This window comes from Prorops nasuta, unplaced genomic scaffold (genome assembly GCF_024137725.1).
Source record: "Prorops nasuta isolate Cenicafe-Biocafe unplaced genomic scaffold, Cenicafe_Pnas_1.2 PNAS00019, whole genome shotgun sequence".
In the NCBI taxonomy this organism is placed as follows: Eukaryota; Metazoa; Arthropoda; class Insecta; order Hymenoptera; family Bethylidae; genus Prorops; species Prorops nasuta.
The window spans coordinates 3,165,062-3,182,678 of NW_027116816.1; the positions used below are offsets into that span (position 1 = coordinate 3,165,062).

At 31.2% G+C, this 17,617-nt stretch overlaps 4 protein-coding genes across 8 annotated transcripts; 2 read left to right on the forward strand and 2 right to left on the reverse strand.

Moving 5' to 3' along the window:
- Window positions 1–39: 39 nt before the first annotated feature.
- LOC136780435 (GATA zinc finger domain-containing protein 1) lies at window positions 40–2,181 on the reverse strand. The gene is made up of 3 exons (XM_066738786.1): window positions 1,580–2,181; window positions 1,091–1,293; window positions 40–457 (listed from the first exon to the last, which is right to left on the reverse strand). Exons 1-3 carry the CDS (start codon window positions 1,856–1,858, stop codon window positions 244–246), a joined length of 696 nt encoding a protein of 231 aa, XP_066594883.1. The 5' UTR covers window positions 1,859–2,181; the 3' UTR covers window positions 40–243.
- A 348-nt stretch (window positions 2,182–2,529) lies between these two features.
- Window positions 2,530–4,586, forward strand: LOC136780483 (uncharacterized). Of its 3 annotated transcripts, none has more exons than XR_010823765.1 (3): window positions 2,530–2,934; window positions 3,250–4,088; window positions 4,181–4,586. XR_010823765.1 is itself a non-coding variant. In XM_066738861.1 (2 exons), exons 1-2 carry the CDS (start codon window positions 2,672–2,674, stop codon window positions 3,899–3,901), a joined length of 915 nt encoding a protein of 304 aa, XP_066594958.1. In that variant the 5' UTR covers window positions 2,530–2,671; the 3' UTR covers window positions 3,902–4,586. The 3 variants fall into 3 exon arrangements, 1 of the variants encoding a protein (XP_066594958.1); XR_010823764.1 differs by having other exon boundaries at window positions 4,197–4,586; XM_066738861.1 differs by having other exon boundaries at window positions 3,250–4,586.
- On the reverse strand, window positions 4,578–14,817 carry LOC136780482 (WD repeat, SAM and U-box domain-containing protein 1-like). Of its 3 annotated transcripts, none has more exons than XM_066738857.1 (18): window positions 14,369–14,817; window positions 12,458–12,593; window positions 12,172–12,343; window positions 11,929–12,074; window positions 11,485–11,711; window positions 10,947–11,185; window positions 10,788–10,878; window positions 10,595–10,701; window positions 10,378–10,520; window positions 10,125–10,317; window positions 9,604–9,749; window positions 9,111–9,334; window positions 8,540–8,811; window positions 8,158–8,248; window positions 7,987–8,081; window positions 7,674–7,832; window positions 7,441–7,585; window positions 4,578–7,181 (listed from the first exon to the last, which is right to left on the reverse strand). In XM_066738857.1, the coding sequence occupies exons 2-18, from the start codon at window positions 12,556–12,558 to the stop codon at window positions 7,021–7,023; spliced, it is 2,712 nt and encodes a 903-aa protein (XP_066594954.1). In that variant the 5' UTR covers window positions 12,559–12,593; window positions 14,369–14,817; the 3' UTR covers window positions 4,578–7,020. The 3 variants fall into 3 exon arrangements, with proteins under 3 accessions (XP_066594954.1, XP_066594956.1, XP_066594957.1); XM_066738859.1 differs by having other exon boundaries at window positions 9,111–9,322; window positions 14,369–14,816; XM_066738860.1 differs by lacking the exon at window positions 7,674–7,832.
- A 679-nt stretch (window positions 14,818–15,496) lies between these two features.
- Mlc-c (Myosin light chain cytoplasmic) lies at window positions 15,497–17,583 on the forward strand. Its single transcript, XM_066738862.1, has 4 exons — window positions 15,497–15,629; window positions 15,714–15,741; window positions 16,413–16,718; window positions 16,820–17,583. Exons 1-4 carry the CDS (start codon window positions 15,627–15,629, stop codon window positions 16,924–16,926), a joined length of 444 nt encoding a protein of 147 aa, XP_066594959.1. The 5' UTR covers window positions 15,497–15,626; the 3' UTR covers window positions 16,927–17,583.
- Window positions 17,584–17,617: the final 34 nt, after the last annotated feature.

Below are 17,617 nucleotides of genomic sequence, written 5' to 3' on the forward strand. Positions count from 1 at the left end.
CTGATTTTTAATGTTTTACTGTATCAAAAATATATTGAATAAATGTTATCAATATATATTTTTACTATTTCAACTTTTAATAAATTTACAAATATAAATTTTATTTATAAGAAAATGGTTTTATTCCTATAATAAATATTTATCACAGATATAAAATTTACTACATATTATATAATACTGATTAGCTTTAAATGATAATTATTTTTAATTTAACATTTTTAGTGTAAATTTTTGTAGTAGCTTTTATTTTTTAGATACATTAAACTCATTTCGAAAAGTCGTCCATATGTACCCATTACCATTTTCTGTAAGTGGAGGTGGGTATGGGGTATTTTTAAGTTTATAATAATCCGATGGAGCATGCATTATAAATTCCATACATTCTAATTTACGGGGCAGTTCTTCTTCTGGACCAAGTATGTACGTCTCTGGAATAAAACCTTCCTCTGGAGGTGGACTATAAATAGAACTTCATTATAGAATACAATAGTAGCATTCCTTTTACAGAAAATTTCAGTTATACTTCAGTTTAACAATTCAGACAAGTATAATTTATATAACTTCAATTGTACATAGCTAAGCCACTAAACAGAAGTTTTCTAAAATGAAAGTTACTAATATTAGCACCTTAACTGTCATGTTGATGTATTTGATTGTGCCTAAACTATCGAATCTTGATACTCTTATAAAAGGTACATAGTTGTGGATTCTACAGAAATCAGAAATTTATACTTCAAATTTTAATCTACTATCTTTATTTATATCAAATTAGAGATCTGAATCTTGCAAAGGATATGCTCAAAAATATTTAGTATTCATTATTCACATAGTACCAAGGAGTTGTTAAAAGACAAAGATACCTATATTTGATTTCATTATAATTTTCTTATAAAAAAATCAAGAATATTAATAAGTACATAATTTTATATATATCTTAAAGTATATGGCTCAATCGCAATCTATTTTGTCCAATTGATCCTACCATCTCTGACTTATTAATGCAGCATCAAAAAGGCAAAGATTTTTGACATTATAGCAGTCAAACAATTAAAAATTAATAAAAAAATATACATAATTTATTATAAAATACCTTGCTGTTGTTGGTATGAGCCATGTAACTGTAGCACTCTTCTCACAATATTGGTCTATCAGTAAACCACGTATTTGTGCATAAAATATACCCCCATCTAAGTCTTGCATAGACACAATATCACCAACTTGAAAATAAGTGCCTTTATAAAATACAAAATTGTTAGTAACAGGTGTGGCAGTAGCAGTTGGAGCTTTAACTGGCTAAAATTTAATGAAAAACAAAATTTAATTTATCTTATTTTATCAATTAAATTACATGTGATCAGAGCCATATAAAATACCTTAAAGCATGTAAATAAAAAAACATTTATGTTTATCTTTTTCTAATTAAGAGATATTAAAATTTTATATAAAATTTCTCAGAATACAAATAGTAAGAGATGTTGGGAAGAACTTGTATAAAAATTTAATATCTGTTATAATTAAAAAGACGCTTTTTTGTATCTATGCTCTTAGCTTTTTTAAATGGCAGACTCTGTGCACATACTGGTCTCTTGAATAAATTTCTGCGTCCCTTTCCTCTTGGAATAATTTTATGAGGTATACTAGGCTTAGAGTTACAATATCTTGTAATTCTAGTACTTCTCCTTGTAGGTTTTATTAATCCATTTTTATCCTCTTCTTCCTGTTTAATACTTATATTTTCCTCAGTGTTCCTTTCATCTTCTAAACAAGTATTGCAAAGATTTCCAGCATCTGTGGAATGCCAGAGTGGAGTCTCTCTAGTTCCACATTTTACGCATTCTGGTTTATTGCCCAGTGGCATTTTAAATACACACAAACAATTTTAAACAATTGAATTTTTTCAATAATTAAATAATATTGTATTGTGTGGAAATTTAAAACATAGCAATGCTCATGAATATTACAACCCATAAAATATTTAGTTTTTAACAGAATTAATGATAAAGAATTGTAGTGAGTACTTTACATATGAATAGTTTATGATTGTCGAAAAGTTTGGATAAAACTGTTTAGGACAGATTACAAAGTTGTGAAATATAAAAATATCATTGAAATATTTAGTAGTTTACATGACTACCTACAGGCTACACCAGGCTACACACAGGATTGGGATACACTGGCTGGGCTCAGGGCTATGTACTAGTATGTACATACACTGTGCTGCACTGTGCCTTGACTATGTATGTATTATGTATGTACATACATACACAGTGGGAAATTGAATCTTGTCACGTGTGTGCTTCCAACTTTAGTGTAGTGGCGCGCGTTGTAAGAGCGCTGGTTTCTTTTCAAAGCGGTTCCTAAATGCATCGAAAAATTAGGAAAAGCCATACGCGAATACTATGGGTGCATTCCAAATCACGCATGAAGCGCATAGAATGTACAGTTTATGTCACATTTATTATAGAATTTAAGTGCTTACTGCGCGCATATGCGTGACTCGGAACGCACCCTATGTAATGGACATAATAATATGTAAACAATATGTATTTCTAGGAAAAAAATGTTTAGAAAAAGTATGGGATTGTCTAGTTAGAACCGTATTAGTATTCGGTAGTGAGTAGAGTGACGGAAACATCATAAAAATCCAAAATTCGGCTATAATTATAATATTATGGAAAGTATTGCGTCTTCTATTTGCGTGATTTGTTTGAAAAAAGGATATGATCTTCGCTTCTTTACGGAAGACAGTCTTTCGAAATGCAAAAAGATTTTAAAAACTCGTCAAGATTATAATTTGGATTTTAATAATGTATATTTACCATCGTCGGTAAAAACGCAAAGAGAAGGATATCATACTTTGTGTTATTTAAAATTTACGAGCTTGGATAAAAATTACCGGGATAATTTAAACAAACAGATCATTTCAGAAGAAAGGTAAATGTATATACATACCACAATATTTCGCCATGGGTTAATTTTTTTAAATAAAATTTAAATTGTAATAAAATAATTAAGTTCAAAGTATATTAAAATCGGAAATTGTACGTTTATAGTATCACTGCATGTAAGTTAAACCTGTCTATTTTTACACAATGCTTATTTAACAGGTAAAATTTGTAAAATCTGTACAACACTTTTTAAAGTAAAATATTATCCCTTATTATTTTTACAAAAATATTAATTTCAATTTTACATATATTATAAAATGAAAACTGAATTTTAAATTTCATGAAATTAATCTTTTTACAGTAATAAGAAAAATGATAATGATGAATCAGCAACACATATGGGTGATGAAGTCAAAATTAATAACCTAAAGCTATGTATATTTTGTGATAAAAAGTCCAAGCTAGTAAATAATCAGAAGTATTCACTACACATGGCAAAAAGTAATGGTATTCTAGAAAAAATAATACAGTATGCTACAAGTAGTAACAAAGTTAATATGCTTGACAAAGTTCTAAATTATAAATCATCCAAGCGTGTAATCTTTTATCATAGTCCATGCTTTGCAAGCTTTCAATACACATATACACGTAGCTGCCCAGAAGGATCAAAGAACCTTTCTCAGTTCCAACTTCGGCGTGTGGCACATAAAAATGCATACCAAGAAATATGCAGTTTTGTTAATGAAAATGTGATTAGAAAAAAGAAATGTTTTTGCTTAAATTTTTTAACCGACATGTTTATTGAACAATTGAAAAAAGAGTATGATAAGCTGTCACAATTGCAACCATGCTATCTCAATTTAGGTTCTACTTTAAAAAGAAAATTATTAGTAACCTATAGAAAAAAAATAAAGATGGCAGATCTTAGAAATCAAACAATAGTTACACCTTATAATGATGTTTCTCTATCAAATAATGATTACAATTTATTAAAAGATACAGATATTGTATAAGAAGTTGCTTAATTTGAAGAGAGTAGGTTTCTAAAATTAGTTCAAAACATCAAAGTTTAGAGTTTGCTAAATAGAGAAAGCAAGATATTTTAAGTATATTATATATCCAGGAGGTGCAGAAGAGCTGAAATGACAATAAAATATTCATAATTGAATATTTCCTTTAATACATTAAAATTTGTTACAAGTGAGTATAATTTTAAGGATTTCTTCCTTTAGAAGTTGTCAAGTAAATCTTTGCAAAGTAAATATTAAATTTTTTGGTTTTATTAATCTTAGTATTAATAACATACAGAGGTTCACTTTGGCTACCTGGAGCAATTCTTGGAATATTCAACTTTTCATCCCATTTAGTTTTAGATTGTCAAAGGCTGAATCTATATATTTTCAAGTAAAATGATCCGAAGCATTGCAAAATATCATCATTAAGTTTTATGCTAATTTTATATAAGTACTAATGATATAAAAAATATAAAAATATTTACTGTTATATCATTCTAATTAAGTATAGTTGATAAGAAAATATTGTTTTTTTGTGTTTTATAATTTTATCAGCATTTATGTTGTACATTGTTAAGATGTTATTTTTAGTTTATCAAGTTATATTAGAAATTCTATTTTAGTTTCTTTTATTTATTCTAAAGTGTAATGAAAGGGATAATAAATAGTTTCAATATATAGATAATATGGAGTTTATTTTGTTTTATCTGTACAGAAAATCACCCTTTATATTAGTAAAAGTAAACTTAGATAACTTAAAAGGTTAAACTCTTTTGGTAAATATATTAAACATGTTAAATGTTAAATTAAAGTTGAGCTAGTTTACCATAGTAAGCATGTTATCAAGTATCGCTTTATTCCTCTACCTAATATGGTGAACATGTATAAATCTTAAGCAATCAATGAGCTGCATTACACAAACTAAAAGAGGAAATGGGCAAAATAATTTATTGTTGGTCTCTTAATGTTTTTTGCTTTAGGTATTTATAACTTTTCTTTTACAGAAAATATCATTTAGATAGTGAATTATTGGGAAAAACTCCTTTGATAGAAATATTCCATCTGAATATTACTTGGTTCAGTGCAAAAGAAATGTTAATATTATTATAGTGACCTTGTAGGACCGTTAATCATACTGTTTGTATATTATTCTGGTAGAAATTGTCTTACAGATTCTTTTCATTTATATATTGTTAATACATTACTATATTTCTTTACTTAGTGTAATTATCAACCTTCAATACTTGTGCTAATGCTGTGGTGAACGCTTAGTGCTTTAAAAAGAAGCCTTATCACATGTGTAAATCCATTAGAAAACTTGTTATTTAATAATCAACAACATCAACTTTTACCATTATAACAAAATTACAGTTTATAGCACACAATGTTATAGAAGGTCAGTCACTTAAAATGTCCTAGGACAAAGATGCAAAATGTATATCTTTTGTAACTATAAGAGCTATTAGATTTTTGTATACGATCATTCAAAAATTTCTTGCTATTGGCAATTAAAATGGATTTATGCAAAATTTTGATATCTTTAATACTTACTTTGGTACATAAACAAACATTTTCTTATGAACATTCTTTGGGTCAGTTTAAGTGGTAGACCTTTATAATATGCATGATATACTATATCCATAATCTCAAGTATTTTACGTAAATTATTACTGTCAATATTTTTGCATTTACTTTTCACTATATAAAACTTTTATTTGCAATAAGTCACCAGCCTTCGGAAGTTTTTTTTCAGCACTGAAGGCACGATATTAACAATAAAGCTCTTTCAATTGGTAAACATTTAAATCACAATAAACATTTTACTAATATTGCAACAAAGTAAATAATTTAATATAACGTATAAACTCTTGATAGATAGCAAAATTGACTTATTTCCTACCTATACTTTCTGTATAAATGTACATCTTTAAATATAAAAAATTTCAAGTTTTCTCATACTGAGAAGTCATTCAATTTTACTGATTTATACATCTAAATATTAAATAATTGCTGGAAGGGAATTTTTATGAAAGTAGTGATTGTTCACATAAATATAGATAATACATTATCACTGCACATTTGAAATAATTTAGAATTAAGTTTATATAGCAGTCTGGGGAAAAATATACATTAGTATATTAGGTCCAAGCAAAGTACGATTTGGGTAGTTTGACGTGCAAACGAACGGATTTCGGAATATTGGTTTTGACTTGAACCTTATAGTTTCTAGGAAAGTTGGAAAACTTGAAAAAACTGACAAAAATATTAAAAATAAAAAAACCCTGTCCTTTATTGAAATTTAACAACAAAAAAACAAAATAAATACGTAGATAGGTCAGATTCTTGAAGTTTTTGTCCTCTATATACAATCTAAAATATATTTTAAAACTTTGACAAAAAGAAAGATATTCCGAAATTCATGCATTTTTGCATGGAATCGTCCATACCTTTAGAAGGATCGAACAGATTCTCTGTAATTGTACCATTCGCTTACATCAGGTATCTGGATAATAAAAATATTCAATATACTATATATTTGTCATAGAAAAATTCAAGTGTTATAGGACAAGATGAACGCTCGTATAATTTTTGTCTATTAATTCTATCTAGATCTGACTAAACATGCTTTTTTAATTTTTTACTTTACCGTGCGGCATTTTTAACACACTAAAGTTACAACGGTAAATTAATTGATAAAAAAAAAAGTTAACCGAATCGACTTAAAATCTTTGTTTGAAACGCAGCGATGATCGCTTAGTCAGATTCTACGATGAAATTGAGGCCGCTTTAATTGGTCCACTCACAGCATTTTATACACGTTTGAGACTTTGCATTGCGCTTCCTTTATTTTAATTTTTGTCCTTATTCGTCCAACAATGTAATACCTACCCTGCGTCAAAACGTCAGAAGATATTTCACATTGTATTTTAGTTAAGATACCAGTTGTATAATTCCTTATAGTTATTTTAAAGTTTACTATAGGTAAATTCTCTTTGCATGTATAGCGTACTATTTAAAAAAGAAAGAAATTATCATTGTAAATGACTCTTTTAAATCTTCCATAAAAGTGTGGATAGGCGAGAGGGTAGAGTGTGTGTAAATTTAACGCTTTCATAATATTATTGTGTCGGATCTCCGTAAAGAAATGTACAAATCTGATTTCTTAGCTCAACGTTTGGAGTGAAAGTAGTGTCGTGCAGAGACTCGTTAGTCATTGGACTCGTATATTTTCCACACAAGAACCATTCGTTTATCGCTGCCCGTTCGTATGTAAAACCATCTGGAAATTTTCACGTGTGTCTAATCGAATCATTTTCTTACAGGTTTAAACTATCATATTTGTAAATGGTGTGATAAAAACCTTATCCGTAATTATTAAAGATATACTTTTTGGTATTAACACTTTGATAATCCAAACAAAAAGCTAATATTTTGCATATATATTTTGTCATATTATAAACGGATAAGGTGGTTATCGCACCGACAATCTAGCAATTAATGAAGTATTGAATTTTTGTAACGTGAGAGAATTATTTTACCTGAGCACTGTACAGGCTCCCTCATTATCCCATGCGTGATTGGACACAAGAATTCGTGTGGTATTTCTGAATCGTCCATCAACTCTGCGTTATTACTATCTTCCCGTTTGAGCCAATATAACTGTTTCCTAAAGTTTTCTGCTAACTGTAAATTGATTAAATTTGTATAGCAGTGATGTTATTTGGGTAGAAAGAAAATTAAAGCGGATTTAAATAAATAAAGTAAAATCGACCTCATCGTCACTTATGCGAAGTCTCATAATTAACAAATCTTCGGGTAAGGAAAGCAAATGGCGACCCCTAAGGCCCAAAACGTGAGCTTTTTTCGAAAGAGTTGTTAAACCAGTATCATACAGCCATTTCAAAGTATCGTCAACATTCCAATCAGCCAGCTAATTAAAAATCATAATAACAAATAAAGAAAGGTAGCCAATCAACGGAAATATATTGCTTGAGAAAAGAAGTAGCGAGTGAATGCGGGTAATAACAAAATCTCAATAGCAGTTAATAATAATTTAGAATTAAATTCATTTTCTTTTGTCTTACTCTTTTCTTGTGGTGTCTCAGACTGTCAATCAGTATATTTTGCGATACCATTTGATGTGGAAGATTCCAGAGCAAAACTGACTTGTCCAAGGCACCTGTGATCAATTACAGAAATTTAGTAATAACTTTGCTAATTACTCAATAGTTTTATCTAAAAAATGTTAATTGTACCAGTCATGAAAAGTGACGAGTCTTCGGAAAATGCACATGACGTTACTAGACTCTCGTGATCTTCGAGTACGTACAAACATACACCTGAAAACTAAATTAATAATTTAGTATACATATATTACGAAGAATTTACTTAAGGTAAACTTTTAAATATTTGTTCCTTCTCGAATTTAATTTTATTTTTAATAATGCTTGTAGTCAATTTAATTGTCATCATTGGACATCCTAGAATCAACGATTTATATGACCATTGATTGAATTAGTTCACTTCTCGTTTCAGTGATTAAGGATTGAAATTGAAACATTTCGATTAGTACTACACTTAATGCTAAAGAGCAAAGTATGAATTCTTAAGTCTTAAGAGATAGACAAGGATAAATACCACGCTCCATATACGAGCAGTTCTATCAGTCGCAACGCTCCCCAAGATTTCACCGTGTATGGGGGAAAATCGAACAGACATCACATTTCCTCCATGTCCGGTTAAAGTCTTCAAATCTTTAAAGCGTGTCCCACTGTCGCTAGTTCCACCACTTTCACCGTGAGACTCCTCGTCGATACAAATAATTATTTTCCAAAGCTTCACCAAGGAATCGTTTCCACAAGTTGCAAGTAGGTAAGTCTGCTTATTGCCATTCATACTAGAATCCTTTGCTGTGCCAACCAAACCAATCAAAATGACAATAATTATTATCTATCATCTGTGAGCAGAGAATTGAGTGTATTGTGCACAAAATTTAACCAAAATTACAATAAAAACCTAATGTGTACCAAAGAATTAATAGTTTAAGGCCAGTTTCCATCAGGTAGGCTTAAAAAATTTAACAAACTCCAAAACATCGTTTAACCATTCAGAAAACAGATTAATACTTTGTAGAATTGTTAAACCCAATTGGTGGAATCGGTCCTTGGAGTTGAACTTCTCGATGAATGAAGATTGTAGGGACACTTACTACTTCCGGTTGTGGCACCGGAAGTTGGACTGAAGTCACAACCCTGGACACCCAAATCGTGACCCTCTTCGCATATCATTAAAGGACCAAAGCGTTTTTCATCGAGGGTGTCGAATAGTCTCCAGGTGCCATCGCTGCAGGCCGTGGCTAAGTATCGAGAATCGTGAGTGAATGCAACTGATGTAACTGCATCCGCGTGACCATCGAAAATTCTGAAAGTTTGTCTTATATTAAGGTATACTACGAACATGATAAATGAAGGACTACTAGATGTAAGCAAAGAAATATTGCAGGGATAATCCAAGGTAAACGAAAACCAAAAGCGAAAACGAAAAATAACTGCATTTTTTTGTAAAGTACATTTTACATAAAATCTAAATCTTTTAAAAATTACAGTAGTATGGGAGTATTATGTTTTTTTATTGTACCCCATGTACCTCTGTTTATCCTGATTACCACTGTAAAAATCAAAATTTAGACTTAAGTCCCATACTGTATTTCTTCCATCGTATCGATATCCCACAACGTCGCTTTATCATCATCTCCAGCTGTGGCCAGTTTTGTGCCATCTCGGGACCATCGGCAAACGCGAATGGCCGATCCAGAATTCACGAAAGATGCTCTGGCTTGTCCACCGTTCTATAGGTATTTCAAAATATTCTATTATTCTTCTTCCATTTTGCATTAATTAATACTGCAGCAAGCGTTAATCTCCTGTCAAATTGAAAATATAGAAAATAGGCTTCTATAAGAAAAAAGTCCTTAAATAATATTGAAGCTTAGCTTTGAATTAAAAAGTTGTTAATGGTCAAAAGTTCTTTAATTGCAAACTTCCTATTGTAAGATCTAAAGAATTAAAGAAACCCGAGTTAATGAACAATTTACCCTCAATAATTACAAACAAAGCACAAATATTTTATAAAAATTTTCTCTTGAAAATCCTATCATCTTTTAACGATTTTCAATTTAATAGAAATTAAACGCACACTCGGTATTTAGTTTTAAAGTAAATACATCAGCATCCCAGATTAAAGTCGTTCCATCCATGGAACAAGAAGCCAGCATATTTCCACATGGACTGAACTCCACAAAGTTTACGCTGTATTTGTGAACATCGAGTGGACTAAAACTCTTCTCCTGTAATTTGTATTCCTCTCCTTCTTCGGTCTCGATGGTTTCGATGTCCCATACACGCACAAGTTTGTCGCTAAAATCAGGCTAAATTGCAGTTCTTCGGCTTTTTTTGGGTGATGGCGAATTACGTTACCTGGAACCAGAAGCCACCAGGTTATTGCTGTAGAAAGCCACACTGTTTACAGCACCCCCATGGTCATCTAGTCTCTGAATCAATTTCATCTCGTTTGCCGTGGATTCTGCGTTCTGAACAACGTCCTGCTCTTGCACGCAATTCTGCCAATCATCGTTTTTATTCGCAAACAATAATGGCTAACGAAAAAGCCCTATTTATTTGCAAGAAATCTTACCTTATTGACTTCGGTAATAGGTTGCAAAAGTTTAGCACGACCCAATTCCGAATCGACGCTCAAATTTCCAGTTAGGTCCCAAACCATAACTGACTTATCATTCGATCCTAAAAAAATATTGATCTCGATCACTATGCGAAGCAAAATTTTGATAGTTGGAGATTTTATTTTTTATATACTTAGATATATATACCTGTAGCCACAAGGTTTCCATCCCTGGAGAAAGCGCAGCAGGCAACGTACCTGTTGTGACCAGTTATTACCGACATTATTTTCCCAGAACTCTGAAATATTAAATAATAATTATAAATCATTTTTATCGCTGATATTAATTACTTTATGATTTTTTTACCGTTTCCCATATAACGGCTGTTTTGTCAAGGCTACTACTGGCGATGTATAAACCGTTCGAACTGAAACGAACACAGGTTAGTGCGTTGCTATGTTTTTCTAAAATTCTTCCGAGGCTTATCGTTGCAGAGGTTGGTTGAGTCTCGCATTTATCTTGGATCACAGTTATGTCCCAGAGCTTGACGAAATGATCGTTACCACAAGTCACTAATTGATAGAGTTTTGTCAAGGGCTCGTTGCCTGTGAAACCAAAATTAATCCAAGTTAATTAGTGATTTGTAGTGTATAATGAATTACCATCTATATATAAAATTTAATATTTAGGATCATTTCTAGAGAATTTAATTAAGCTGGGAATGTGAGATTTCAAAAGAAATTATTGGTAAGGGTGGAAAAATGGCTTTCGAGCTTATTTTTTAGAAATATATTACCTATGTAATATATTACATCAAATTTTTTAGTATTATTTATTATATATTTTATTCAATCGATAAACATGGTTAATTTCTAATTTTTTAGCTATATAGTCTTTTACTTACCAATGAACTCTTGAAAAGAAGAGAAATCACAGCAAACGACCCCTAAATCATGGGCATCGTCGTAAGATGCGAACTCTGTGATCGATTGATTGTTGGTAATGCACGTATCGATTATTTCACTAATAGAGAAGAGCTTTAGAACTCCAAACGTGCACGATGTGACAAGCCAGCTCGAATCAGGAGAAAAACTCACGCTTTGAATCGCACTGTCGTGTCTTTGAAAAGATCTGTAATTTAAGGAAAATCAACTTTTTACGTTCTTTGCAAACTCGAAAAGAGACTATTTTAAAAACTAAAATCTCCTGTAAAAATTGACAACTTAAAGCTTTATTTTTCAGGTCTAAATTTTTTCCATAATTTTCCAAGTAATTATACAAAAATCTTCTGACACTCTAGTAACTATATATATATATATTTGCTGCCTGAGTGAAATCAATAATTTACCTTAACAAATTTCGCCGGACCAAATCCCAGACGCAAACTTGGCCACTGTCCCCTGCAGTTGCAAGCAAAGTTGAATCTGGAGAGAATTTGCAGACTCTCACAGATTCCCCCCCTACTTGCATCATAGTGTGAATCTTGGAGCCCGTCTTGAAAATATATCCGATCGTAATCAAAGTCATATTCGAACGAGGATTTGAAATGTTTTAAAGCACAACGGGGAGAAATAAATAATAAATGTCTCACTCGTAAATTCCATAACAAAGTTGTCCCATCTATGCTGGAAGAAGCTAGCATCGTAGATTGCGGACTCACTTTAACCGAGGTCACCCCGTACTTGTGACCCATTAGGGGTGAAAAACCAGCCTCGACGTAACCAGTACCCTGTTGCCATTGCCACACACGAACGCGCTTATCTCTGAGCAGACAAATCAAAGATGAATGATAACTAATATTACTGTGGATACTTCATCTCCTTCTTAATTAAGAGAAAGAGAGACAAACAGTTAATTATTTTTATCCATAAACTTACCCTGATCCTGTCACCAAAATACAATCTCCAGCGAAATCGACGCTATTTATATCACTCGTATGTGTAGTAAAAGTTTGTAAAATCTGAACGTCCCCGAACATGGCAGTTTTGTTCTTTTGATTGATGATACTCCTATCTAAAATACAATTTACACTTAAATCAAAGGAGCCTACCATGGAATGAATTCTTCATGAAATAATTATTCTTGCAATTAGGTATTTTGTAACGTAATTGCCTTGTTTCCCAACAAATATATAAAAGTATGGAATTACAGCGTTAGAAAAACTGAAGTACAGGCATTTAAATGCTTGACCATTGTCAGTAGTAACGCCACACGTTTGCAGCATAAACAGATCAATAATAAAGAGCTTTCTTTTTTCATCCTTCTTTCCCCCAAAGCCTCTACATTTACACCTTTAATATTTAATTCGAATAAAACCTATCAACTATAAGTAATATTGCCGTATAATTAATTTGTCATTTCTAAAATACATCGTTAATGGATCTCGTTGCTTCGGTTAAAATTTATTTGCAATGCATTTCTGAAATTTGTTATCTACTTTAATACTATTTATTTTCTGTAGAATACACAATAAAATTGTGTCAGTGCAGATGTGGCTGCTGATAGTGCAGACAAGGGTGGTTTGAATAAAGGATGAGCAACAGTAAAAACTTTCGTCAGTAATACACGATAGGGGTAAAAATATTGTATACCCCCTATGACGTTGCGAAGTGATAGAGGATTAATTATTTAATAGTGGTCTACTGAAGAAAGGGGTAATAGGCAATTGTGTATTGCTCTATTATTAGATTTCGATAATACTCCTAGATAAGCTTGAAATATGGATCTGAACCCATTATGTGGACAAACTAAGTCGAGAACATACAGGAGAATTTATAAAATTTAATTATTAAACAAAAATTAGTACATTACAAATCATTGGAATTGATTAATTAAATAATTCTGAACATAATTATTATGGTCCGAATTTTCAGATATAGTATATGGAACGGGAAATGCGAAGTAAAAGTAAAATAATGAAAGGTAACGTATTGTACGAGATAGTATAGCTTATAAAGTTTGTACTTATACTTCAGCAAATAAAGACCGTGTGTAACAAGATAGTTAAGTTGTTGCGAATGACGTACAACAGTCCGTGACCTTTGGTTCACCGCAAGGGCTTTCTCAACACTTGACCTCTAATCCTCGCTAAGGCATATCAAGTGAAAATCAACTATTCTACAGGTGGGCGAGTACAATTTGCCTCTTTACAAATTTATACGTACAAACTTTTAGTCCTTGACAACATTTGTCACGCAATTAAATTAATCTAATTGTATCTCGACGCCCCCCCCCCCCCCACCTAATAAGCGCCTAATTTTCTAATTGTTAAAAAAATCCTTTAAACGTTCCTTCAAAAACATTAATTATCAAATAATTTTACTATCATACAAAATATTCGTGTAAAATATACCCGTTTTCAAAGTATCCATCTATTCTAATTGAAAGTTTCTGGAGGGTGGCCATTATACCGCAGGTGGCAATTACAGGGAATGCAAAGTTACACGTCATGATTTTACAAAGGAGCAAGACAAAGTCGCCAAAAGCTATTCAGAAGGTTTGATAAAACAGGTGAAACGGAACGTAGACTAGCAAATCAATCAAAATATAGATTTGTAGCAAGCCTATTCTAAATGATTCATCAGTTTAAATTCTTTACACTGATGGACTTATTTGCAGGTTTAAATTTAACAATTGTAACTAACCTCGAGTTGTAAATACATTAACTACTTTTAAAATTTATAATTTTGTAAGGGTGAATTTTTGATTAAAATTTTCGAAATATTACAAAAAATTAATTAATTGCTAGAAATAAAATGTTATTATTATGATAGTATCGCTATACTCACGATTAGTAAAGGCACATGCTCCAGATAACAATCGGATAAGGATGATTTTTTATTACCTCATCCGAAAGATTTTTTTAGTTATTGTAGTATAGTAAGTGAACTGATACAACAAACAACTGTGGAATAATATGTAGCTTCATTAGGCGTGCTTAAAAAAATCCTATTCCATTGAACACTGAAACGCGAGGCACCCCTAGCAGAGCACCTGTCACAATGAAGTTAAAATGTGAAACGCATGTCCACATCCACCAGACCAACACAACCAACCCCCCAGGATAGTTCGCGAATATAATCTGGCTGCGCTATTTTACGTGTTCTACCTCCGTTCGACCAGCTCGAATGGAAAAGGACAACGAGGCGTGCCAAACCCGTTTAGGGGTGGTTTCTGAACGGGATTCCAATCGATAACACAGGAGGTAAACTCCGGTAGGAGTGGCCAACCTATATTGCTTAGCATTTTTTATTTAACAATCGTTTTATCACTCATTCTCTTGAAAAGGCTCTCATCGAATTATTTTTATTAGATGCAAGTACAGGATTAGCTCTGTAGACACGTTCTTCCTAAATTCTAATGTTATGTATACTTATTTTAAACATTTATACATTGCTATCAAATAGATATAATTATTTTGATAGAGAATGACTTAAAAAAATGATCGAATTATAAAAGAACATAAAATCAATGAAATTAATAAAACAAATATTAATACAGATTAATCTAAATTTTGTTACTCATCAGTCGGTAACATATCGATTTAAGAATTATTATTGTCCGTCGGTATTATGATTTTAAAAGGAGATAATTTATTTTCTAAAGAAAATATTAAATTTTCTTTATATATCATTTATTATAATTTATTGATTATTGTTAGAATTATACTGATATTTGTGTTGAGTTTTAATTATTGCTTCTTCTTTTAAACATATGCACTTGTGGTAAAAGCATTAATAAATTATGAAATATATAATTAAACAAATTCAGTTAAATTTTAACCTGATGATATTTTGTTTTGAAAACAATAAAATTATGTGGATCAAAAAGGGAGAATACAAGATTTGAAAATGAAATCCATTATGACTCACTTCCGCCTGGAACAGCGGATACGTCACTATGGTTAGGTGACTATTAGCATTAATGGTGACCAATGAGAAATAAGCTGAGTGAGTTAACTTGGCACGCCTTTGGGTTTCTGACAGACTGACGAAGACAGTGTATACGATTAAACATTTGTATACGATAGTAAAAATCTGCTCAACAATGGTAAGAGTTGTATTTATTTCATGTTGGAAAAGGATTGAGCAAATACTGGTAGATTCGTTACAAATTGTTAATCTTTTTTTACAGGCATCGTACTCCGAGGATCAGCTGGCTGGTAAGTGAACGGATTCTTTGCTGAAGTGTGCTGAGAGAGATCAAAAGGGGCATGACGGTTTTTTTCTTGTCGTTTAATTCAGGTCAAGAGTATCCATGCCTTTTTAGACCCACCCCGTGCTCTCCTCTACCTCCTGTACCAAACATCACCTTTTATGGTTTGGTATTTCAAACCGACTGCCAGTGCATCAGTCACACATGCCACGAATCATTACTGATTTTTCACTCATCGCCGATTTCATCGGATCACCAAGCTAAGCTCTTTCGGCTACTGCTACCTTGATTTTTCAAAATCAAAAGTGAATTTGTACCAGTATTTTGTGATTTCTTACTAGTCTGTTACATACTCTTTCCATTTTGCATAACTTTTCTGTTCTTGTGACCTATTGTCTAAGATTATTTATTATTTTATTAGACAGAATTAAACTAAGTGTGTGTTTTTTGGAATTTCATTTCACTTTTATTACTGACATTTAAACGTTTTCAAAATGTATGGGTATAGTTACCAAGACCTCGCTAATAGAATGATGTCATCCATGGATGGTAAACAAGACCAAACTTCATAGAAATTTTTTTTCAACATTTCATTTATTAAAATGTTTTGAATTTGTTTATACTTTTAATTGTTTTTGAAGACTACTTAGTAATTTGTACAATTTGTTATGTCAACAGAGTTCCAAGAGGCATTTCAATTATTTGATAGTCGTGGTGATGGCAAAATACACATAGCTCAAATTGGAGATGCTTTGAGAGCACTGGGTCAAAATCCAACAGAATCTGATGTAAAGAAATTTACTCATCAACATAAGCCAGATGAGAGGATTAGTTTTGAAGTTTTTTTACCAATATATCAAGCAATAAGCAAATCCCGTACATCTGATACAGCTGACGACTTTATCGAAGGCTTACGTCATTTTGATAAAGATGGAAATGGTTATATCTCTTCTGCTGAATTAAGACACCTCTTAACAACTCTTGGTAAATATAATTATTTATTTTGTTTCATTTTATAGAAAGTAATACTCAATTTAAATGACTTAAGTACAAATTGAAATTTTGCAATGATATGTATGTTCTAGGTGAGAAACTGAGTGATGAGGAAGTAGAAACATTATTGGCAGGTCATGAGGATTCTCAGGGTAACATCAACTATGAAGATTTTGTCCGTCAAGTGATGTGTGGTTAATTTAATGACTTAATTACATATAAGATTTTTGGTTAGTTTTGCATTAATCTCAGAATCTATTTATATATACTTTTGAAAACTCATATCATCATGCATAAAATGACATAAGATGATTTTTTTTATACAATTTATAGTATTTTCACTTTTAATATTAACTGTTATTTTGAAATTTTTATAATATGTGTTTAATTAAGTTAACGAAATTATATAGAAGAAATTAACTAGAGCATTGTGCCTTGACCAATTTCAATATACAAAAATTTAGTAATATTTTTCTTGAAATCAATCGTTCTGTGAACATTCCAAATTTCTTTAAATTAGCAGATTCAATGTTTCCAATAATGTTTCTGTAATTTATTGGCAATGTACTTCTTTGTTTCTTTTCATATAAGTCGATAAGATACATTATTAGAATAAAAGAAATGTATATATCAGGCTCGTCTAGCTGGTATCAGAAAATGCACAATATTTTTATTACAAAGTATAAAATATTACAAATTATTTATTTGTGCATGATCCATAAAAACAATCAGCGATGAGACATAATAAAAACAATAATCTCAATATGCATTTAGATGTTACAGAGATTTTCATCCATATGAGCTGTAGAATACCCTGTATATTCCAATAAATCAAAAGAGAGTTATGGTAAAAATACTTTTTATTGTTTTCATGTTGACAGACACTAGCA